The sequence below is a fragment of the Argopecten irradians genome, chromosome 4 (assembly GCF_041381155.1).
Source record: "Argopecten irradians isolate NY chromosome 4, Ai_NY, whole genome shotgun sequence".
NCBI lineage: Eukaryota > Metazoa > Mollusca > Bivalvia > Pectinida > Pectinidae > Argopecten > Argopecten irradians.
This window is the reverse complement of record NC_091137.1, coordinates 24,031,996-24,055,932: the sequence shown is the minus strand read 5'-3', so window position 1 is coordinate 24,055,932 and position 23,937 is coordinate 24,031,996. Positions and strand designations below refer to the sequence as shown.

Sequence of the window (23,937 nt, the reverse complement as noted above, 5' to 3'; positions counted from 1 at the left end):
CTAAACCTACTTACAGTAATTTCAAAGTATATTCTGATGACACATTTTGTCTTTAGAGAAAATTTCAAATCTCGTCGTGCTGATAACGAGAATTAAAACATGGCTGCCTGCATGGAGGCGCGAGACCTTTCCCGCGGGACGCGATTTCAAAGCGTAAGGGGTACTGGAATGTTTTTGAATCTATATGCTTGCACACGTGTTATGGTTAGTAGAGCTTCGCTCTAAGCGGCCTTCGGCCACACAGAAAGCTGCGCTCTTATTACTGTGATGTTTCAGTGAACATGCACGGATACAAACTCAATGCACAACATCCAATAGGAATATGGTTGAATATTGTGAGAAAATGCAGTAAAAGTTTTTAGGTCATCTGACCCGGTATTGATCATACTTTGTACGTCGTCGTGCGCCGTTCGAATACATAAACATTAAACATTTGAAGCGTCTTCTCAAATTCCAACTGTGGGAATAAGCAACAATTCACCTAAAATTATCCTGACATAGATAGTCTCGACCAAGTGTTATTATTATTATTTTTCTTTTTTCTTTTTTGGAGGTAGAGGGGGAGGGGGTGCAAAATCCAAGATGGCCGCTTCGGCTGCCGTCCTCAAAACACAATTTGATCTTCTTCTGAAGTTCTACTCGTGCGATTTAGCTAAAACTTGCGTAAAATGTTCCTGCCCTGCAGCTGGCCTCGATCAAGTGTTGTAATATTTCAGGTCAATCCGAAATTAAGAATGGCTACGATAAAATTTAGTTGAATCTTTCCTGAAATGATCCTGGCATGGTTCCGATCAAATGCTATTTAATCGACCTGAATCCATGATGGCAACCACATCTGCCACCATGTAAAACACATTTTAAAGGTCGTTTTTAGCTTCCGTGCTGAAAACATGTTTGAATGTTAAGGAAGGGCTGCATAAGAAACATATTGGACTTTTGTTCGTAAATCCAAGATGGATGCCAAAGTCACCATCTTGGAACAAATTTTAGTCTTTTTATATTCCATTGGCGCCAATGTTGCATTGTCAGATCACCATTAAGACCCTTTATAAGTGAAATAATTGTACCTGTCATCACATTGGTGTTACCACGATGAATGTTATTAGGTCATACATAAGATGTACGAACAATGTCACTATCATGAAATATGACAAATAGATTCAATACCTCCAATGGATTGTTAAAAATCGTTAATTCAGTGAAGTCCTGGGCATTGATTTGAAAAATATTAATATTTTCTTTTGGCAAGTGTAAACATGTCACTGTAGACGTATATGCGCATTATGTTTAAAGTCTCATTATGTTGTCACAGAATTTTCCTAAGATCTACATTATCCCTTATGAAACATACTTCATATGGTTTCTTTCTAATGAGGAAAATTACGTTAATAATCAATCAATAAAGAATTCTTAAAATAAAACAGGTTGATTTCCATACAGAAAAATACCTCATGTATACGTGGGACTTAAATGTACACGGGTGTCCTAATGAAACATCTGTTTTCAACTATTGCCTTTAATCACATAGGTACATTGTATCAATGATATGCTGGTGTTATCATATTTCTTTCCATAAACCCTGTTACGTCCTGGATAACATGATAAAAAGTATACAAAATATATTTCCTTTATCACAACAGCCAATTACAACAATTATTATGAGTGTAACGATGATATTTACATACTGGTAATAATTCTGATAGGATGTAACTTCAATAAGATATCAAAGAAAGCGTAGCAGAAAAGTAAATTACACAAACTCAAGAATATCCTTGAAAAATCACACATTTGTGATATTTTCCTTTGAATACATTTTTTATAGTTTTAAAAGTATGATAATCTACAACAGTTTACTTTTGTATTTTGGAAAAAAAAGTATTTTTATGTTTTATTAAAAGTCGAAAAACGCCATAATCTTTTTCAAGGTATCATCAAAATGATGTTTCAAAACGATATAATTCCGAATCGTATAGGCCGCTATAGAAATGAATAAAGATTTATTAACTGTCAAAATGTGTATTTAAATGATAGCTTTGAACAACTTAATTTATATCTACGCCTGATGTATCATCCAGCTACCAAGATTATGGTCTAAATAATTACAAGTGTCTGCAGCAAAGTGTTGACTTCATTCAGTTTCAAAATAAAGAGAATTGTGGTACACTATTTATTCTCAAGCATATAATTATATCAAATAAAGTGAATGCCTATGCTATTTATAGCTATTGCCTCGTAATCCTTTTGAATATGGTGACATAAATGGATGAATTGAGTATGCTGAATTTGGGGTAAAGACTGAGGAAAGAAGAATGAATAACAACTAAAATGCATTGCTCCTTAATATTTTTGTTAATTTAATAAATTGACATTTTATTTCGGTATAAAAATGTTTATATTTAATAACGTTTTACCAAATTCCAAGTGCATTCCTAAAATTATTATTCGGACAAAAGAATAGAACTTAAAACATGAATAATGAACACCAAGGAAAAAGTAATTTCGAAATCAAAAGAACACTAAAGCTATAAAGGTAATAGTCATATTCTTATATGTATGCTGATATTCTATCAATTGACCCACTGCATCTTTCGTGATACAACGTCACAAATATGTTGCATTCGATTCAACACATCTTGCTACCTTCTTTGCTTTACTGACAGTTTCACCACATTGCTTGTCTTAACATTTCACTGTACACCGTTCTTCCGTTGACTAGTGAAGTATTTCTTTGTCGTCTGCTGTCACACGATGTCGAAGTGAAGAAAAAGACAGGGTGGTCCTTCTATTATCTGGGGAAGCCACTAGTTGACTGGCGCGAACTTTCAACGGTGCCAAGATGGCACGGATTTCCGATGTAATAAACCATAAGAAAGGCATTATCACGCATGGTAAGATGGACACCGCGTGAACATTAATCACGTGTGCGAATGTTGGACATATTGTTAATGTCCTCTGTATGCAAAGAATGATTTGGGTCATACACACTGCCAAAGGTGTACAGAAAACAAAGTTAACCAAAGCCACAATCCAAACACACAACGTGGTCATAAACAGGCTTTCAGTGTCTTGTGCACCTGAAGACAATCGATCCCAGTCCGATTTCTTACATTTGTACATCACAATCATAACGACCGGTCCCAGTACCAGAAGACAAAGTGGGATATGGAAAGCCACTACGACATACGGCATATGGAAGGTCTGCTCTGCCATGAAAATGCAGTAGGTTTCGTGAAGGTAGCTTTTTCTGGTCATTTCATCGTATTTGATGAGACCGTAAAGCATAGTAAATAACAAGAAGAAGCACCAGGGCATTGCCACCATTACTTTAGATAGGATCCTCGTCATCCGGTCGCTGACGACAGCAACCGATCTTAACTTGGTCAAAAGACGTTCGGCAGACAGCGCAGTGGTCATCAAAGCAGTTGTGTAGATTTTGCTGTTGATCAAAACTATGTAGATAAAACAAATGACGTTTCCGTGATGCCACTTTCCCCATGTAGCATATTGGTCAATGTTGATTGGCAAAGCAAAGACACAATAAATTAAATCGAACGCACTGATACTGAGAATCCCCAAGAAAAATGGCTGCGTCCTCAGGTTCTTGTTGCAAAGGATGATAATGATGATGGTAAGGTTAGCTGGGACTGCGAAAAGTATGGTTGGTAGGAAACGCGCCAGTAACTCCTGTAAAAGATTATCGTTGCTGTTTTTCTTTTGGGTGTAATTGTAGTAGTCTGGCCAGGTAAAATTGTCAGTGGTGTTGTACCATGTGGTTGACATTGTAGGCTGAAAGGGTAAAACAGTTTCACTGTCAGAACAGGGCCGGTTTGGTTATATAAATATTTGAAATCGTTCCGTATATTTTAAAGGCAAATGTATTATCGCACTTAAACAGCAATTTCCAAATATACTTTTTTTTGTAAAACTAAATTGATAAAAAAATGAAAATCCTAGGAACTGCATCCTCTTTTTATCAACAATTTTCAAAGAAACATATTCCCGATGTTTTTACTCTAAATTTTCTTTCCTTGATAAATGATAAGAGTACTGAATGCAGTATTAATGATAAGCAATAATGACACGTAGATTGTGATTTATCAGACAGATTGTGAATTTTCTTTGCGTTCGCCTTAGGGTAATAGTTTAAAAATATATGGTTGATCATACAAATAAACAAGGAGCGTTCAAGTTAAGAGAGAAATTATCAGTCTTCATGCAAACAACTGTAGGACCAATGCTGGGCACGCCAAAAAATAGAAAACGCTTTATGAGTTCGGCAACACCACCTTCAACTGAACGACAACACAATAAAATCCAAAAGTATGGTACCCCAGAGAACAACTGAATGCTTCTAAACATAGACCTTTAAGCAATATTCATAAATTCTAACCACTTTATATTAACTTATGTCTATATCTATAGCATCAATTAACATTAATGGGCTAAGAAATGTTGAAAAAAGAAATGCTTTTTTCTATTGGTTAATCAAAAAGAAAATTGATGTAACTTTGTTACAGGAAACCCACTGTACTGACAAAGATATATTCATTTGGTCTAAAGAATGGAAACATCTAGGGGGAGGCAATAGTTTATGGAATAATGGTACCTCTGCCTCAAGAGGCGTCGCTATTCTAACAAATGGGAAAACTAAATTGTTTTTGAAAGAACTTAACAGAGATAAAGATGGAAGGTTATTAACATGTATTTTAAAAAATGACGAAAGAAATATATGCAATATAGTAAACCTGTATGCACCTAATAATAACTCTGAACGATACCAATTCATAAGAAAAATTATTAACAATCACCTATTTGATAATAGTTATATATATGCTGGTGATTTTAATTGTACGCTAAACAATCAAATAGATAGATACCCACATAAAAATGCAGATGACTCCACAACATCATGTCTAAAATTTTTAATTGATTCATTTCAACTTGTGGATATTTGGAGACTTCGTAACCCTAGAAAATCGGAATACACATTCAAAAGAGGAATTTCAAAATCAAGAATAGACATGTTCCTTGTTACCAAAGACATTGAAAATGATATAGCCAAAACAGATATTACATCATGTGTTCATAGCGACCATAATATGATTACATTAAAAATCAATACAGATAAGGTGACAATTGGTCCAGGGACGTGGAAAATGAATGTTAATACAATAAAAAACGATATGTTCAAAAATACATTTCAAGCCTTTTGGACTCATTGGGTTACAGAAAAGAACAAATATGATAATTTGAAAGACTGGTGGGACATAGCAAAAATTAAGATTAAAGAAATAACAATTTCTGTTGCAAAGTGCCTGAATAAGACCGACAGGTACATTGATGAAATCGAAAAAGAACTGGATGCATTAACAAAGACTAACCCAGATAATGAAAAAATCAACATGCTAACTAACATTCTGAGAGAGCATTACAGTAATAAAGCAACAGGGTTGAGAGTAAGAGCGAGAGTGCAGGAGTTCGAAGAGCATGAAAGATCAACAAAATATTTTTTTAACCTAGAAAAACAGCGTGCTAAAGAAAAGCTTTGGCATAAAATTAAAACCGCAGAAGGAGATTATAAAAATGACATAAATTCTATCCAAAGAGAACAGATTAAATTTTATAAGCAACTCTTTACATCGGAAGGATGGGACAGAGATGCTGCGGATATTCTTTTAGTTAATCTAGAGAACAAAATTTCAGATGATCAAAGAACATGTATGGATAAAGAGATGAGCGAAGATGAAATATTTAAGAGTATCAGTGAAATGAAAAAGAATAAATCCCCGGGTGAAGATGGGATTGTTTCAGAATTTTATCAGATTTACTGGCACATAATTAAAAAAGAATTTATTGAACTAGTTTATGAAATATGTAATACTAATAAGTTATCAACATCACAAACAAAAGGAATACTAACGTTATTGTACAAAAAAGGCGAGCGTGAAGATATTAAAAATTGGCGACCACTAACGATGCTAAACGTTGACTATAAGATAATTGCAAAAACATTGGCCAACAGAATAAAGAAAGTTCTTCCAGATATCATACATCCGGATCAAAAAGGTTTCGTTCCTGGAAGAAACATTGCCGACGCGAATAGATTGATACAGGATGTATTTGAATATACTGATTTAGAGAATGAAGAGGGGTCTGTTATCTTTCTAGATCAACAAAAAGCTTTCGATAGGGTTGAATGGGGATGGATAGACAAATGTCTCGAGCGGTTTAATTTTGGAATAAATTTACGGGGTTGGGTACAAATGTTGTTAGTGGATGCGAAGACATGTATTAAGACAAATGGTTTTATCTCGGAATATTTTGGCATTTCAAGATCTGCAAGGCAGGGCTGTCCAATCGCACCAATTTTTGTACATTATTCAAGCAGAACCTTTGGCATGTTCAATTCGCAAAAGCAATAGTATAAACGGCTTAAAACTTCCAGGTCAAATTGAAACAAAAATTAACATGTTTGCTGATGATACGCAATTGTTTCTTAGAGATGAAAAGTCAATTACGGAATCGTTTAAAATTTTAGGACATTATGAAAAAGCATCAGGCTCAAAAGTAAATCTACAAAAAACTACTGGAATATATCTTGGAAGATGGAAAAATAATCTACCTAGATTTACAGCAATCAATTGGACACGATCGAACATCAAAACACTAGGTATTCACCATGGGCATGAAATAGATAACGACGCAATATGGAGAGACAAAATAAATAAGATTAATAGTTGTATGCACGTTTGGAAAGCGAGAAACCTGTCTATCTTCGGTAAAAAATGTTATTATTAATTCACTTATTATATCTAAGATTGGCCACGAATTAGACGCTCGTGGAATACCTGATAAATATTTGAAGGAATTAAACACACTAATTTGGAATTTTTTGTGGAATGGGAAGGATATGGTTCCTAGAAAGGTGATGCGTTCTCCAAAGTGTATTGGAGGCATGGATGTTATGGATGTTAGTTTTTTCACATTGAGTAAACAAATAAAATTGTTATATAAAATCATTAAAACTCCCATTACTTCATGGAATGCAATTGGTCAGTACTGGCTGCAATCATTAGACAGTAAGTTTGGAAGCAATTTCTTTCTGTGTAAATGCTCAGACACTAATTCGCTAAACTTTAGTCGTATTTCTAAATTTTACAAAAACTTGTTATCAGCATGGTCAACACTTTTAAGAGTTAATGATGCAAGAAACATTCAGGAACTTTTGAATCGAGAATTATTTGGCAATCATATGATTGTCTTTAATAGAAAACCACTTTTCTTTAACTCCTTTTCAAGCAGTGGAATACATACGATAGGTGATGTATGGGATTCCACACAGAAACAGTTCAAAAGTGATCAAGATATTTATGGGAAACTAAGAGATAAAAGAAACTGCATTTCAGAGTTATCAAGATTGAAGTCTGCAATACCAATGAAATATAAACGAATATTACGCGAGGAAGATATCTTAAATGAGGAAAAATCTAATATTTTTGTGGATTCTGAATTGAATATCATTGATCGAAATAATAAAATAATCGAATATAAAAATTTAAAACTCAAATCAGTAAGCATGAAACTTAACGGGAATAATAGACCCGATGTTGAAATGAAATGGGAGAACCTTTATCAAATACAATTTCAATGGAAAGATATCTGGTTAAATTGTTTTAATATATTAACATGTCTTAAGATTAAAGAATTTCAATGGAAATGTATCCACCAACTTATATATACAGAAAAGAAGATAATGAAATTCGGTAACTCAGATGGAAAATGTCATTTCTGCAAAGTCGAAAACGAATATATACAACATTTATTCTTCAGTTGTGCTTATACGAAACTTATTTTGGATTATATGGATACCATAATGAAAAACGTTGTACCTGAATATATTTCAGGAACACTAGATAAAGAAGAAATTGTTATTCTTGGTTATCCTGGTAAAAGTAGACTTGCTTTATTAATAAACACTTTTATTTGTATCATGAAGTGGACAATATGGAAATGCAGAAATGACATTAAACACAATAACAGACTTCCAAACACAGAAATTACAAAAATACAATTGAGGAAGCAACTTAAAAATGAGTTCTGGCTTTTTTGCAATTCTAAACAGAAAACAGTAGTAACTATTGATATTGTTTCCCAAATTTGTGATAGTATACCCTAGTAATGGATATTTGAATAAGTATGTCACAAGTGTAGCCTGCTACATGCACTATGTGCAGTGGACTTTTGTTAACAGGCCTGCATCTTAAGGAAAATTTTGTAATAAACTTTGTATAATTATGTCATGTGTAGCCTGCTATATGCACTATGTGCAGTGGACTTTTGTTAACAGGCCTGCATATTAAGGAAAATTTTGTAATAAACTTTGTATAATTATGTCATGTGTAGCCTGCTATATGCACTATGTGCAGTGGACTCTTGTTTTTAGCAGGCATGCATGCTAAAGGAAATTGTGAAATAAATTAACACATTTCAGTTTGACGTAACTCGTAAACACCTCAAATTAAATATTATATCATATTAGATAATATTATGTCAGATGTTTGGTCTGTAACTATATATAACAGGCATGCTTCAGGCAGGGTAATTTTAGAAAATATGTAATACAACATTGTCATTGATATGTGATATAGAGTATTAAAAATCAAAAGAAAAGTAATCACCGTGATGAGAAAATGAGAATAAAACACGGTATCAGCTATGCAAATTATATCAATATGTAATATGCATTTGTATGTATGTATGTATGTATGTATGTATGTATGTATGTATGTATGTATGTATGTATGTATGTATGTATGTATGTATGTATGTATGTATGTATGTATGTATGTATGTATGTATGTATGTATGTATGTATGTATGTATGTATGTATGTATGTATGTATGTATGTATGTATGTATGTATGTATGTATGTATGTATGTGAGGGTGAGTGTATGTGAGGGTGTATGTACGGACTATGTATGTATGTATGCATGTATGCATGTATGTATGTATGTATGTATGTATGTATGAATGTATGTATATATATATGTATATGTGTGTGTGTGTGTGTGTGTGTGTGTGTGTGTGTGTGTGTGTGTGTGTGTGTGTGTGTGTGTGTGTGTGTGTGTGTGTGTGTGTGTGTGTGTGTGTGTGTGTGTTAGTGTGTGTGTGTGTGTGTGTGTGTGTGCGGCATGTATGTATGTGTGTATGTATGTATGTATGTATGTATGTATGTATGTATGTATGTGTATGTATGTATGTATGTATGTAAGTATGTATGTATGTATGTTTGTATGTATGTATGTATGTATGTATGAATTATGTATGTATGTATATACAGTATATAAGTGTGTACTGTATGCATTAGTTAAAAATGTATATTGTATATTGTGTAGGTGTATGTGTTGAAGTAGAATAGATAAAATTATTCAGTTTAAAAAAAAAAGAAAATTTGCTGTTAGCTGGTGGTTAGTTGATTCTCTGCTGCTCTGAGTGAAAAAAAAAAAAAAAAAAAAAAAAAAAAAAAAATATATGGTTGTTCATACAGAGTTCTCTTCGCTCATTAGAAAAGATGAAAAAACACATTATTAATGGAAATTTCAGTCATGTGGTTTTATTAACTTTATAACACAAAAATTCATTAAAAAATCAACGATTTTTTTCTTTATTAATAAGATGCCTGTAAATGTAAACAAATTTAATGATATCAGATACTAAGCCCAATGTATGTTATTGTCCACTATTAACATTGTCAGTTGGGATGTTGCGTACTAACACCACAGTCAGAGTTCAAGATTTCACAATATACTGAATGTGAGGATTCACTGAAAAAATGTTTAGCTAATCTTTACATTTAAACATATTGTAATTCAAATATGTGAAATGGATTGAACTTTTGTACTTATCTTTGTATATCTGGTTTATCGTTAGGACTATTTCATCTACTGCTATAATTTAGTCGGTTGTCCTCGACAACAAACCGGAAATCAGTAACTCCCAGTATTTCCCGCCAAATCATAGGCGGTTCCATTGACTGATAGTTTTATACATGCAGACGTATAAGTTTTATTTCTATGCTTTATTTTTTATCTGTTTTCTTTTTTAAACGATAATGACTCTTGCGGACACTGTTGGATATGCTAGAACACCTAATGTATGTTACACACCAATGCATGTCAAACATATGACAACCACTGCATAAGAAATGGTCTTTAAAGCAACTATGTTAAGATGGTTCTTGCTCCTAATATTGTGACTTTTTATTCTCCCTAATTGGATCCCGCCCCTTTTAACACATAGAACGACATTCTAATTTTTACCAATACTTGTTGTTTAGCTTCAATTTTTATCATTTTGTTAATGTTTAAAATCAGCTTTGTCTAACTTACCAAAAGTATATTTTTTAAAAAGACTTACCAGAACGGAGGTTGCCATGTCTAATTATTCTATTTTGTCGCCTGGTTGTGACCGGCACACATGTTTGACATCGGAGCGCTGTTTAAGTTATGACGCAGCCTTTACCAGGTGGTCTAAACAAAACGGCCCGTATATATTATGTAACCCTAACATCTTAATTAGGATAATGCCATTAAATTATTAAGATAACGATTAGTTTTGATTTCAGTAGTGAAACTGAATTTCATCTAGGAAAATGAACCTACACACACGACAATTAGAATATGACCGAATACTTTGAGAGAAATGACTTACAAGTAAGGAATAATTTTAAAACCATCCCTACCTATAAGTGAATATATATATAACTGCACTTGCAACCCTATTGGTATAATGCCACGATAGCATTAGGTCGTATGAAGTACGGACAAAGACACTAACATGGCATACTATAGTAAATTGTTTACAATGTAGTAGATTCACTGTTTCCGTGATACCGTGACATTATCGGCATTACTATCTGACATCATGGGCATTGATATGATTGCGTTAAAGACATAGTTGCGCAAGTTTTGTGATCCAGAGTATTGATAGAGTTGATCCTCGATAATCCGGACATGCGCACCCAATAGCAATCTGTCCGGTTTCGAATTTTATTTTGGATTGTCATATTCTGTTTCCGTAGTTAATAATCAAATCTTTTCCCCGATATTTTCGTCCGAAGTGTGCGGTTTCCGCACTTTAGGCGTCCGAATTATAGAGGGGCCATTGTATATTTATATTTTTTAATTATGCCTTTTATCATTCATATCTCAATGATATACTGGTGCTATTGCAGTCTCCTTCATATAACTCCGTAACGTACTGGTAACATGATAAAATGTGTAGAAAATAGGTATTCTTTATGACGACAACCAAATAGAAACTAACATAATGAGTACAATGATAATGTTGCTAGCAGATAATAACTCTTATTGGCTGTAATTTCAATACAATAACAAAGAAAGTGTAACAGAAAAGTGACTGACACGAACTCGACAATAATATGAAGCTCAGATTTTTTAAGAATATCCCCGAAGTAAAAATTACATATTGCAATACTTTGTATTCACTGTCTTTAAATACAGTTTTCAAACATATCAGCATCGTCTACAACAATTTACATTAGTTTTTTGAAAGGTATATTATTACATAGTGCCATTGCCGATCAAAGCTATCATTAAATTGACGTTGCAAAACAATATCGCTTTAAATCAAAGACCGCAATCGAAATGGATCACGATTTCATGAAAGTACGCATACACATGCTTAAAAGATATGTTTAAGAAAAGTTAGTGAATTCATTTAAAACTATAACCGATTTAATTTATATCTATTTTGGGTAAAAAACTGAGGAAACCAGCATGGATAACAATTGAAATATAATGCCCCTGACTATTTTTCTTAATCCACCAAGTTGACACTTTATTTCCATACACAAGTGTTTAATATTTCATAACATTGTACCAAATATCAAATGAATTCCCGATATTGTTATTTGGATAATCAAAATACCAGTAGAAAATAAAAGAGCAGAACTTCAAACATGAACAATTAACACCATGAAAAACGAATTTCGAAATTAGGATGTAATAAAGCGATACCGATCATCACACTTTCATATTTATGCTGACATTCTATAATTTGACTCCACCGCATATTTCGTGATAAAACGCCGCAAATGGTACACAGACATTACGCATAAAATGTAGCATTCGATTCATCACATGTTGTTAACTTCTTTTTCTTTTGGTTTACTCAGAGTTTTCCGCAATACTTGTCTTAACATTTCACTGTACACCATTCTTGGCCATTTCGTGTAATGCTGACTAGTGAAGTATTTATTTGTCGTCTTAACTTTTCCCAACATTGCTTGTCTTAACAGTTCCCTGTACATAGTTCCTCCGTTATCTAGTGAAGTATTTCTTTGTCGTCTTCTGACACACGATGCCGAAGTGATGAAAAAGACAGGGCGTTCCTCGTGCCATCTGGGGAAGCAATTAATTTTCTGGCGCGATCTTTCAACGGTGCCAAGATGGCACGGATTTCCAATGTAAGGATCCATAAGTAAGGCATTATGGCGCATGGTAAGAGAGACACGGTATATGCATTCTTGTAGAAATTGATAGTTGGACACCTGGTCGACCTATTCCGTATGCAAAGAATAATTTCGGTCATACAGACTGCCATAGGTGTACAGAACACAAGATAAACAAAACTCACGATCCAAACACACAACGTGGACATAAACAGGCTTTCAGTTTCTTGTGTACCTGATGACAATCGATCCCAGTCCGATTTCTTACATTTGTACATCACAATCATAACGACCGGTCCCAGTACCAGAAGACAAAGTGGGATATGGAAAGCCACTACGACATACGGCATATGGAATGTCTGTTCTGCCATAAAAATGCAGTAGGTTTCGTGAAGGTAGCTTTTTCTGGTCATTTCATCGTGTTTGATGAGAACGCAGAGCACAGTAAATAACAAGAAGAAGCACCAGGGCATTGCTATCATTACTTTAGATAGGATCCTCGTCATCCTGTCACTGACGACAGCAACCGATCTTAACCTGGTCAATAGACGTTCGACAGACAGCGCAGTGATCATAAAAGCAGTTGTGTAGATTTTACTGTTGATCAAAACCGTGTAGATAAAACAAATGACGTTACCGTGGCGCCATCTTCCCCAGGTGACATAATGGTCAATGTTGATTGGCAAAGCAAAGACACAATAAATTAAATCGAACGCACTGATACTGAGAATCCCCAAGAAAAATATCTGCGTCCTCAGGTTCTTGTTGCAAAGGATGATAATGATGATGGTAAGGTTAGCTGGGACTGCAAAAAGTATGGTCGGTAGGTAACGCGCCAGTAACTCCCGTAAAATATTATCGTTCCCGTTGTTTGTCTTTTGGGTGTTATTATTTTGGTAGTCTGGCCAGGTAACATTGGCAGTAGTGTTGTACCATGTAGTCGACATTGTAGGCTGAAATAGTTACACAGGTTTACTGTCAGAACAGGGCCGGTATGGTAATATAAACACTTTAGATCATTCCATATATGCCACAACATGTTTTAAAGGCAACTAGATTAAATCTCTTGAAGAAAAATTTCCAAATATTGACAAAAATTTTTTTTATAAGAATTCATTGATAATCGTCAACGGAAATCTTACGCACGCCTTGGAAGCCTTTGTCAAAGAGAAATATTCTTAATGCTGTAACTCTAAATTCTTTTTCCTTGATAAATGAAGTGTTAATGATAAGGAGATAATTGTATTTTTGTGTATCTTTTGATAAGAAATTTCACATTAAACCATATGTGGTCAGATTCGACGGTGTTCTTCAATTATTAGATACAGTGTGATTTCACTTCCACGTTCTCCGTAGATCATAGTTTACAAATAATTAATGGTTGATCAAAGAGACTCCTCTTTGCTCAAGTGTTGTTTACAAATAAGATACATGTATATTTAACGATATCAAGGATTTCTCTTACTTTAAATTTCAGCCGTAAATGCATACCGTCTTATACATGGATGTTTGAAATTGGATTTTCAATATTCCATTGAAATCTCTATAAACACTATTTCAAAATATCTCTGAGCTCCTAATGTTTTTATCATTATCTCTATTTGGGTCCCTCCCCTTTGACAACATGGAACAACATTCTCACTTTAACCAATAACTGCTATTTATGCAACTTCATTTAAATTGTCGATGTGTAAAACCAATTTTGCCTAATACGTCGAATATATAAATATATATATATATACTGTATATATATCTGATAATGAAGAAGACTTACCAGAACGGAGGTTGCCATGTCTAATTATTCTATTTTGTCGCTTGTTTGTGACCGGCACACAATGTTTGACATCAGAGCGCTGTATCAATTATGACGCAGTCTTTGCCAGTAGGTCTTATCAAAATGGTCCGTGTATATCATGTGACCTTAACATCTTGAGAAGGGTCTTTCATTAAATCATACCGATAGCCTTTAATTACACTATTGGCAGTCGCTTGTGCCTAGAAAAATTGACTTGAACATCCAACGCCCATGGAAGGTCCGCGGATTTTCTCTTACTTTATAATAATTCAGTAATTAACAATTTTAAACAAATGTATGCATACAATCAATGAATGTTTTGCAATGAGAATATTACCACATACTTTGAGGGGAACCCTTAACAGTAAGATTTCTTTTAAACATCCCTAATAACTACCTATAAATGAATGTATATATAATTGTACATGTAATCCTATTAATGTAGTATTACGATGACATTATGTCACATATAAGAAGTACGGACAATGTCACTTATATACAATAGCACAGCAAAATAATTAATGGATTCAATGTTTTCATTAGTGATTTAGTGACATTATCGGCATTGCTACGAAAACTATTTGCGACACCATGGACATTGCTATGAAACACATTTACATAATTCTTTTGGTTAATTTGAAGAGTTTTTAAGACGTAGTTGCGCATTATGTTTAGTGAACCCGAGTGTTGGTATAAAACATGTATAATAGCTTAGTGCCTTTTATCACTCATGTATCAATTATATGTTGGCGTTAATAGTGCCCTACACTCAACAGTGTCACCACTTGGATAACATATTAAAAGTATAGAAACTAGGAACTCTTTATCACAACAGCCAAACAAAAACTGACAATATGAGTAAAACGACAATGTTTGGATATAAATAATAATTATAGTTTGCTGTTTTTTTTCAATAAAATAGCAGACAGTGTTACTTAAGCATTGAACATCTTTCAGTTGGCATTCATAGCCAATATGAATGCAAACTGGACAGAGGCAAATGCCATGAAGCGCGCTAACGCTTCATGTTGAATTTCGTCATGGATGGAACAGCCATTTGAACAGCCGTCTTCCGTGATCGCTGGCACGACAATTGTGACGTCACAATGATAATGACGTCATAATAAGCGCTTGAAGTTCATTGTTTATATGACTGCCAACTGCGTTTGGTAAGGTTACATAGTGGGACTGCATTGAAAATGTAAATATAGAAAAATGACACGAACTCGACAATTAAAAAAAGCTCAGATATTTCAAAAATATCTCCGAATTAAAAAATCACAAATAACAATACTTGTTTTAACAAGTTGTAAATACATTTTTCAAACGTATAAGGATCATCTACAACAGTTTACATTTGTTAAGTAAAATGATTTTTAACAATTGTGAAAAAAAATGTTATTATCTTTGATAACCTATCAAAGAGACCACCAAAAGGACGCTGTAAAACAATATCATTTCAAATCAAAGGCCGCAAATTGTTTAATATTTCATAACGTTGTACTAGTGCATTTTCGACACTGTTATTTGGATAATCAAAATACAAGAAAAAATCATAAATGAACAATATACACCAGGGAAAAAAATCGAAATTGGATTAATGAAGGTATACAGATAATAGTTATACTGTCATATGTATGCTGATATTCCATAATTGGACTTTACCTCATCTTTCTTGAAATGATACTACAAACGGTACATAAATATTAAGGACTTGATGGAGTTGGTTTTAGGTAATGTTCTTTTTTCTTTAACTTTTCACCACATTGCTTGTCTTAACAGTTCCCTGTACATAGTTCTTCCGTTATCTAGTGAAGTATTTCTTTGTCGTCTGCTGACACACGATGCCGAAGTGATGACAGGGTGATCCTCGTGCCATCTGGGGTAGCAACTAATTTTCTGGCGCGTTCTTTCAACGGTGCCAAGATGGCACGGATTTCCAAAGTAAGGATCCATAAGTAAGGCATTATGGCGCATGGTAAGAGAGACACGGTATATGCATTCTTGTAGAAATTGATAGTTGGACACCTGGTCGACCTATTCCGTATGCAAAGAATAATTTCGGTCATACAGACTGTCATAGGTGTACAGAACACAAGATAAACAAAACTCACGATCCAAACACACAACGTGGACATAAACAGGCTTTCAGTTTCTTGTGTACCTGATGACAATCGATCCCAGTCCGATTTCTTACATTTGTACATCACAATCATAACGACCGGTCCCAGTACCAGAAGACAAAGTGGGATATGGAAAGCCACAACGACATACGGCATATGGAATGTCTGTTCTGCCATAAAAAGGCAGTAGGTTTCGTGAAGATAGTTTTCCCTGGTCATTTCATCGTGTTTGATTAGAACGCAGAGCACAGTAAATAACACGAAAAAGCACCAGGGCATTGCCACCATTACTTTAGATAGGATCCTCGTCATCCTGTCGCTGACGACAGCAACCGATCTTAACTTGGTCAACAGACGTTCGGCAGACAGCGCAGTGATCATCAAAGCAGTTGTGTAGATTTTGCTGTTGATCAAAATTATGTAGATAAAACAAATGACGTTACCGTGGCGCCACCTTCCCCAGGTGACATAATGGTCAATGTTGATTGGCAAAGCAAAGACACAATAGATCAAATCGAACGCACTGATACTGAGAATCCCCAAGAAAAATGTCTGCGTTCTCAGGTTCTTGTTGCAAAGGATGATAATGATGATGGTAAGGTTAGCTGGGACTGCGAAAAGTATGGTCGGTAGGAAACGTGCTAGTAACTCCGGTAAAATATTACTGGTCCATGAGTCTGTCTTTTGGGTGTTATTATTTTGGTAATCTGGCCAGGTAACATTCGAAGTGGTGTTGTACCATGTTGTCGACATTGAAGGCTGAAAAAGTAACACAGATTCACTTTCAGAAGAGGGCTGGAACAGTGATATCATTTAAAAAAATCTTTATATACCTGAACATATTTTAAGGGTAAATAGGTAATCGCATTTAAACAAAAAATTCCAAATTCAACGAAAATCTTACGCACTCTGTCCTCTTCTTGTCAGCCTTTTCCAAAGAAAGATTTTCTCAATGGTGTTACTCTGGATTCACTTTCGTTGTGATAAACGATAAACGTGCTAAATGAAGTATCAGTGCTACAAGGGATAATGACACTTTCGCATATCTTTCAAAACATATTTCAAATAAAAACATTCGACGGAGATTGCCAATTATTAGTCAAAATGTGATTGTAGTTTACGGAGAGTCCTCTTCGTTCTCTCTAAAATATGAAAGTCTATTTATTGGTGATTTTATCATCTTTCTGACAAAATAAATACATTAGAAAAATAAATATTTTTTAAATATATAAATATCGATAAATGTGAATGAATTTACCGTTATCAGGTATTTCTCTAACTTAAAATTTCGGTCGTAGTTGCATAACGTCATAACAAAAAAAGAATTTTCAATATTCCATTGGAAAGCTCTTTTAAGCAACTATTTTAAGATGTTTCTTTGCTTCTAACACTGTGACTTTTTCATTATTCTTAACTGGGCCCCGCCCCTTTTAACACATGGAATTTTCATTTTAACCAATAATTGTTGTTTAGGTTCAATCATTTTGTTAATGTTTAAAATCAGCTTTTTCTAATTTACCGAAAATATATCTGATGATTAAGAAGACTTACCAGAACGGAGGTTGCCATGTCTAATTATTCTATTTTTTCGACTGGTTCTGACCGGCACACACTGTTTGACATCGGAGCGCTGTTTAAGTTATGACACAGTCTTTACCAGGTGGTCTAAACAAAACGGCTTGTATATATTGTGTAACCCTAACATCTTAATTAGGATAATGTCAATAATTTATTGCGATAACGATTAGTTTTGAATTTAGTAGTGAAACTGAATTGTATCTAGGAAAATGAAACAAAACGGCCCGTATACATTGTGTAACCCTAACATCTTAATTAAGGATAATGTCAATAAATTATTGCGATAATGATAAGTTGGTCTAATCATAACGCCCAATACATATTACATAAGTTTAACATGTGTATCTTAAAGCCGCATGATCCGTATCTTTCAGGGTCTGTAAAACAAAAAATGACAAGATAAGGTGTAATAGCCCTAAAAAGTTATGAACTTTCCCCAAATTACAAGTCTAGAAAGTTAAGAGGTCCAAAGATATAAATATACAAAATTTTATTTTAGACTTACGCGCGGTCCGACAGAAAGTCAAAAGTTAACGCCTCCAAAGCTTAGAAATGCTACTTTGCGCATGTCCGGAAATAAAAGTTGTTAACCGCAATGGAGCGAGCTTTGCAGTGAAAGCTCGCCGGCTTAGAATCAACTGCTGATTCGAAGTGAATAAGGAAATTATATCAACTAAAAAATGTTCTGAATTGCTAAGAATATTATATGGAAACGAATTCGAGCTATGACAACAACTATGATTTGTGAATGATCTACCAAAACCACATAAACTGACTTCTCTTCGTCTCTATAAGGTGAGTGGGGCCCCGAAGGGGTACGGGTTATATTCTGTAAGTGTTTGGTCGCTTTTTGGAATTGGTACCATAGTAAAATAGAGATTAGAAATCAGGAAAAGTGTTGATAAATTTGGGAACATATAACAGATTTAATCATGGATTACAACAGAAGCATTAATAGAGTCATATTATACAAAAAATGTACGTGTTTCCTTAAAAGATGATCACATTCTTCAGTGTTATACATGTACGATATACATGTAATGTTAGCTACTGTTACAGGCTTACAGCGTCAGGAGTGTGATATCTTTTCTGATATCTATTTGTGTATTGATGTATATCAGTGATATATATCCTTTTACTGCATGCTATGGATATTATTGTATTAAAGAAGCCACTTTCAAACTTAATTCATCAGTGTTCGTGTGTATAAGATTGTATTTTTTTTAGACTTACAGTCACTTAGTCACGTACTCGTTATCCTATCTGCTGGTCTTAATTATATAAAATTCACACCAATACATCATAAGTGGTGTGAGTAAAGAATAGTAATTGACTTTTTTAAATATGTATTATATATTATGTCCAATATATTTAGGCTACATAAATTCTGGCACTAATTAGAACCATTACTCTTCACATGAAAATGCCTAGACCTCTGTAATTCAATAAATGACTAACTTAGTATCTAGTGAGGTTTGATTTTGATAAATGTGTTCAAAAACTGTGTAATTGTTATAAATTTGTGTTTGACAGAAAACAGTTGGAACTAGTTTGATTTACATGTAGGCTTACACTGAAAGAATATGTATATGCATGTATACAGTATTTATCTATGTACATAACTGACATTTACTCCACATTTTCTTTATAGAATATATGGGACCTTCAACCAGATGACAGAAGTGCAAGATGTGATGGCAGCTCGCCCAAAAATAAAAGGGAAAAACAACTACATGTATCTCTGAGATCAAAACTGACAGTAAAAAATAAAGTCTGTTTGTAATGTACCCATTATGAACCAGAAAGAAATTATTTTCAAGAAGGAAGGACAGAACAAACCTAGCATAATTCTTTACTATTATCACCAGGATATTTTCGAATTATTCATTTCTTCTTCACACAAATGAAAAAAGGAATAATAATGATTATTGCATGTTTACACACCTAGTGTGTATAACTTTTGAATAATTTATATGGGACAAGGATGTAATTCTAATTTATGAACAATAAACCAATTAAAATAATATATGTCATTTGTCTGAGTTGTTTAATTATGTAGTGTTCATTTCAGAAATGTTCAAATACAGAAAATAAATAGCAAACAAGACTGGAGCTAGATCAAAGGTTATTTGGGTCAAAAGTCAGTGTCAAATCTCAAGATTTTGGCTCTATAGATATACATATATCCCTATGTGTAATAAAAAAAATCTTGTTGTTGTGTAATACACAGATTGCACATATATATAAGAATATCCATATATCTGTAGAGACAATAGCCTGTGATGCATGTTGTTAAATTGCATTATTCATTTTTGACTATTTTAAGTTGCAAAGTTTTGATTGATTTAGAAAGGAATAGACTGACAATAACTTCTAATTAGTCCAGGTCAATCAAGGTCTAATACATGTACAAGCTCTTAGCAACTTCACATAATTAGTGTTTGGAGCAAGATCACACTAAAGGATTGCTTGAATATATAAAGATAAACTATCAAAATACAACTAATAAAGTTAGATTTTCTACCAGGTTAGACTATATACATACTAAAAAATGAATTTTAATGCAATTACTCTGATGACATGATAATCACATGCTATGGTCAGCTTATTTGCTACTGGATGCTATTTTGAACTCCAGTCATTTTTCTATTGACTTAGAATTCAATGCACAATATGTGTACATGACACTACAATGCATATGAATGCTATTTGTGCATGAATATGATTGTATAAGAAACATCTAGGTCTTTTATTATGCATGTTTCTGATTAATTTGATTCAGAGGCAAATTCACGGCTGGACATCATATTATATGGTAGCTATATGGTTCATTGACAAGCTATCGTGTACATGTACATCACAAATTTAACTAAGGGATCTGTCTTCATTATCTACACAGAAAATATATACTTAATTGCATGTTAGACATTCAGAACTTTTAACACACATTAAACCGCCTTATTGCAACCCCAACCCCATTTTTTTTTTTTTAATTTTCTGTAATCCTTGAAATCATATAACCAAATGTTTATAGTTTCACCAGAAATTTATCATCATGTTTTTAACGAACATGGAGCTTTTCCAACATAAATATCAGAAATATACATAAAATAACGTATTAAGTTTTATACTGGTTTATGGCGGTACATGGTGATTATATAACTAATAGATATGCATGTATACATGTACATTGTATACACATATGACATTGAACAAAAATGCATATTGTGTCAAGTTTGCTCTCCGTGCTTATTTTACTTGATTTATTATTATATTTCATTTGGACCTTTATAAAACAAGTTATATGGTTATCCAAGGCAAGTCAAATATCGTCTGAGATATTTATTTTAAAAAATATCACCAGAGTAGAAAACCATTTTCCTCTCTATATAGTACGATGTGTCTTGTCTATTTCATTATTTATCAACACCATTATTTATATATCTGGTACATTTTTGTACAATTTATTATCTTGTCTAGTACGTTGTATGGTATCGCAACACGTATTTTATACGAAGTTTAAATACCGTTCCCACAAAAATCCCTCCGGTGGCCCCCGGAAATTAGGCAAAGCATAGTCAACCGATCGCCGTATAGTAAACACTCAAAATGACCGAATGGAAGTATTGTTTACACGACGTTAATGTATATATATTGTTCTGAGGGACTCTTTAACTTCATCACATAACAAAACATTCACTTGTTCATGATAAGTAACAAGTTCTTCCGTAGAAGTTCCTGCTAACATGAACGACACACTTTTGACTGGGCACGCCATTTCGTTTGGTCTGGAAAGTCACGTGATCGTCTACGATTGAAAATGCATATTCAAACACTCTGGATATCGAATTTTTAATCATTAATTTCTTTTGAACTCGGGACTTTTTGGGTGTGTAATTAGGGGAAAGTTGATAACTTTTTATAATATATGTACCCTAATTTTCTTTTGTTGATTTACGGACCCTGAAAGATACGGATTATGCGGCTTTAAGTGTATATGCTTACAGTAGTACGCGTAGAATCGCTTCATCAAGGTATCACAATAACATATGCATTGATTTCGTGGTGAATTTACACAAAACAAAATTTATTAAATCATGACAGTTCATCAATGGGCATCATAATATGTGTTACTCTGATATTTCAGCAATTAACCATTTAATGCACACATAGATACATAACAATCAATGCATGTTTTACAATTAAAATATTGTTGAATTCTCTTAAAGAAATGCCATAAAAGTTTGGAATTATTTAAAAACCCATCCCTTATAATTACATATAAGTGACTATATATAACATATAAGTGACATATATATATATATATATATATAAGGTCATTCATTAGAAGTACAGTCAGTGACACCACGTTAATATAGGATAGTAATTGATGAATAGATTCAATGTTTTAATGAATTAATTTAAAAACAATATTTGTGTTTTCTTTGATATCATGTATTATTACAAACATTTGCATTTTCTTTTGTGCAAATGTGAAGATTTCACTGCGGATATATTTGTGCGTTAAGTTTAGAGAAGCCGTTTGTCATAATAAAGTATGTGTTTTAAATCAATACGTTTTATCACTTATGTATCAATGATATACTGGTGTTATCACATTGTCCTATATAAAACACTTAACGTCTTGTATAACGCGATAAAAATGTAGAAAATAGTTATTCCATATCACAACAGTTAATTGCATATGAGATTATGAGCATAACGACGATGTATGGCTTGGAATAATTAATTCTGATTGGCATTGGCTCTTGTTGATGACTCAATGAAACAGCAACAACTCGAAAATTATAGCAAAATCAGTAATTTTACTACACGGATTTTTAGTTACTAAGTGATTTGCATCGTCGCAGATCCATTTATCACGATAAGTGTGATGTATGGAGTCAATCATGGGTCCCCGACTATAACCATATGCGAATTTAAAAAATTTGAAAAAAGTTTTCTTTTACTACTATCAATATAATTATGAAAAGTTTCAGTACAAATAGCAGTATACATAATTATAATGTCCTTTTCAAGAGTGCATCTCGATAAAAAAGAAGTTAAACATTGCTTTTAGTTCGCAATTATATTTCATATAATATGACATATATACTTAATAGATATCGCTTAGTAAAGATGCGATATCGAATTATATATTTAAACAATTAATTAATTTAAGTATTTGTTTTTATTACATTTTCCGCAGTGAAATAAAAGGTTTTACGGTGAACATGAAAGCGATTTACTCCATTGAAAATATCAATTTTGATATTTTCACTCGCTTTTGACCAATCACAATGCAGCATTGAGAGTTGAAATATCATTTTGATTGTTACGTTATTAGTTGGTGCACAAAAATGACTTCATATTTTTGTGTAGAAATTTATGCTCCTAAAATGCGACGTAATAATCGCAAGGGCAAATAACTCTGTACTATACAATGGCAGAATAACCTTTGACGGAACTGGTAGTGATGGTCTTCTGTAAATGGAAGCGAGAAAACAAATGGAATGAAAAGAAGATTCCTTGTTTCTTGATGACTACCAGTAATATTTCATCTCGTAAGGTTGAAACTTTGATATTTTTCACTCGTGCTTCGCAGTCGTGAAAGATATCAAAGTTTTCACCTCACTTGATGAAATATAACTGTTATTCAAGAAACAAGGAATATCTTCTTTATCCTATTTTCTATTGAGAGCATTAAAAATTAAACAAAACAATAAATAAATAAATAAATAAATAAATAAATAAATAAATAAAGTGGCCTTTCCTTTGTCCTGTGTGCTACTCTGTCAGTTCATTTTGTCTGTAGCTTTTTTATTTATAAAATACATTCTTCTTATTATTTCCAAATGTTTTTAGCACTCTCATTTAAATTTAACATAAGAGGGTATGAATCCAAACAAAAGTAACCATACGTTCATACTAAAGTTTTAAAATAAGATATGTTTCTGGATGTCATGT

General features: G+C 33.3%; 4 protein-coding genes and 1 long non-coding RNA gene across 5 annotated transcripts in view; 2 read left to right on the top strand and 3 right to left on the bottom strand.

Annotated features, from left to right (window-relative positions):
* Positions 1–23,937, top strand: part of LOC138321053 (ADAMTS-like protein 2) — a 121,079-nt gene that overhangs the window by 72,817 nt on the left and 24,325 nt on the right. The window lies entirely within an intron of this gene.
* Positions 2,337–11,742, bottom strand: LOC138321050 (proteinase-activated receptor 1-like). The gene is made up of 2 exons (XM_069264447.1): positions 10,419–11,742; positions 2,337–3,786 (listed from the first exon to the last, which is right to left on the bottom strand). Exons 1-2 carry the CDS (start codon positions 10,434–10,436, stop codon positions 2,713–2,715), a joined length of 1,092 nt encoding a protein of 363 aa, XP_069120548.1. The 5' UTR covers positions 10,437–11,742; the 3' UTR covers positions 2,337–2,712.
* LOC138321049 (C5a anaphylatoxin chemotactic receptor 1-like) lies at positions 11,768–15,282 on the bottom strand. The gene is made up of 2 exons (XM_069264446.1): positions 14,249–15,282; positions 11,768–13,427 (listed from the first exon to the last, which is right to left on the bottom strand). Exons 1-2 carry the CDS (start codon positions 14,264–14,266, stop codon positions 12,348–12,350), a joined length of 1,098 nt encoding a protein of 365 aa, XP_069120547.1. The 5' UTR covers positions 14,267–15,282; the 3' UTR covers positions 11,768–12,347.
* LOC138321047 (growth hormone secretagogue receptor type 1-like) lies at positions 15,313–18,035 on the bottom strand. The gene is made up of 2 exons (XM_069264445.1): positions 17,944–18,035; positions 15,313–17,151 (listed from the first exon to the last, which is right to left on the bottom strand). The coding sequence occupies exons 1-2, from the start codon at positions 17,959–17,961 to the stop codon at positions 16,078–16,080; spliced, it is 1,092 nt and encodes a 363-aa protein (XP_069120546.1). The 5' UTR covers positions 17,962–18,035; the 3' UTR covers positions 15,313–16,077.
* Positions 18,015–19,998, top strand: LOC138321048 (uncharacterized). The gene is made up of 2 exons (XR_011208275.1): positions 18,015–18,765; positions 19,622–19,998. It is a non-coding gene; the product is annotated as an uncharacterized lncRNA (long non-coding RNA).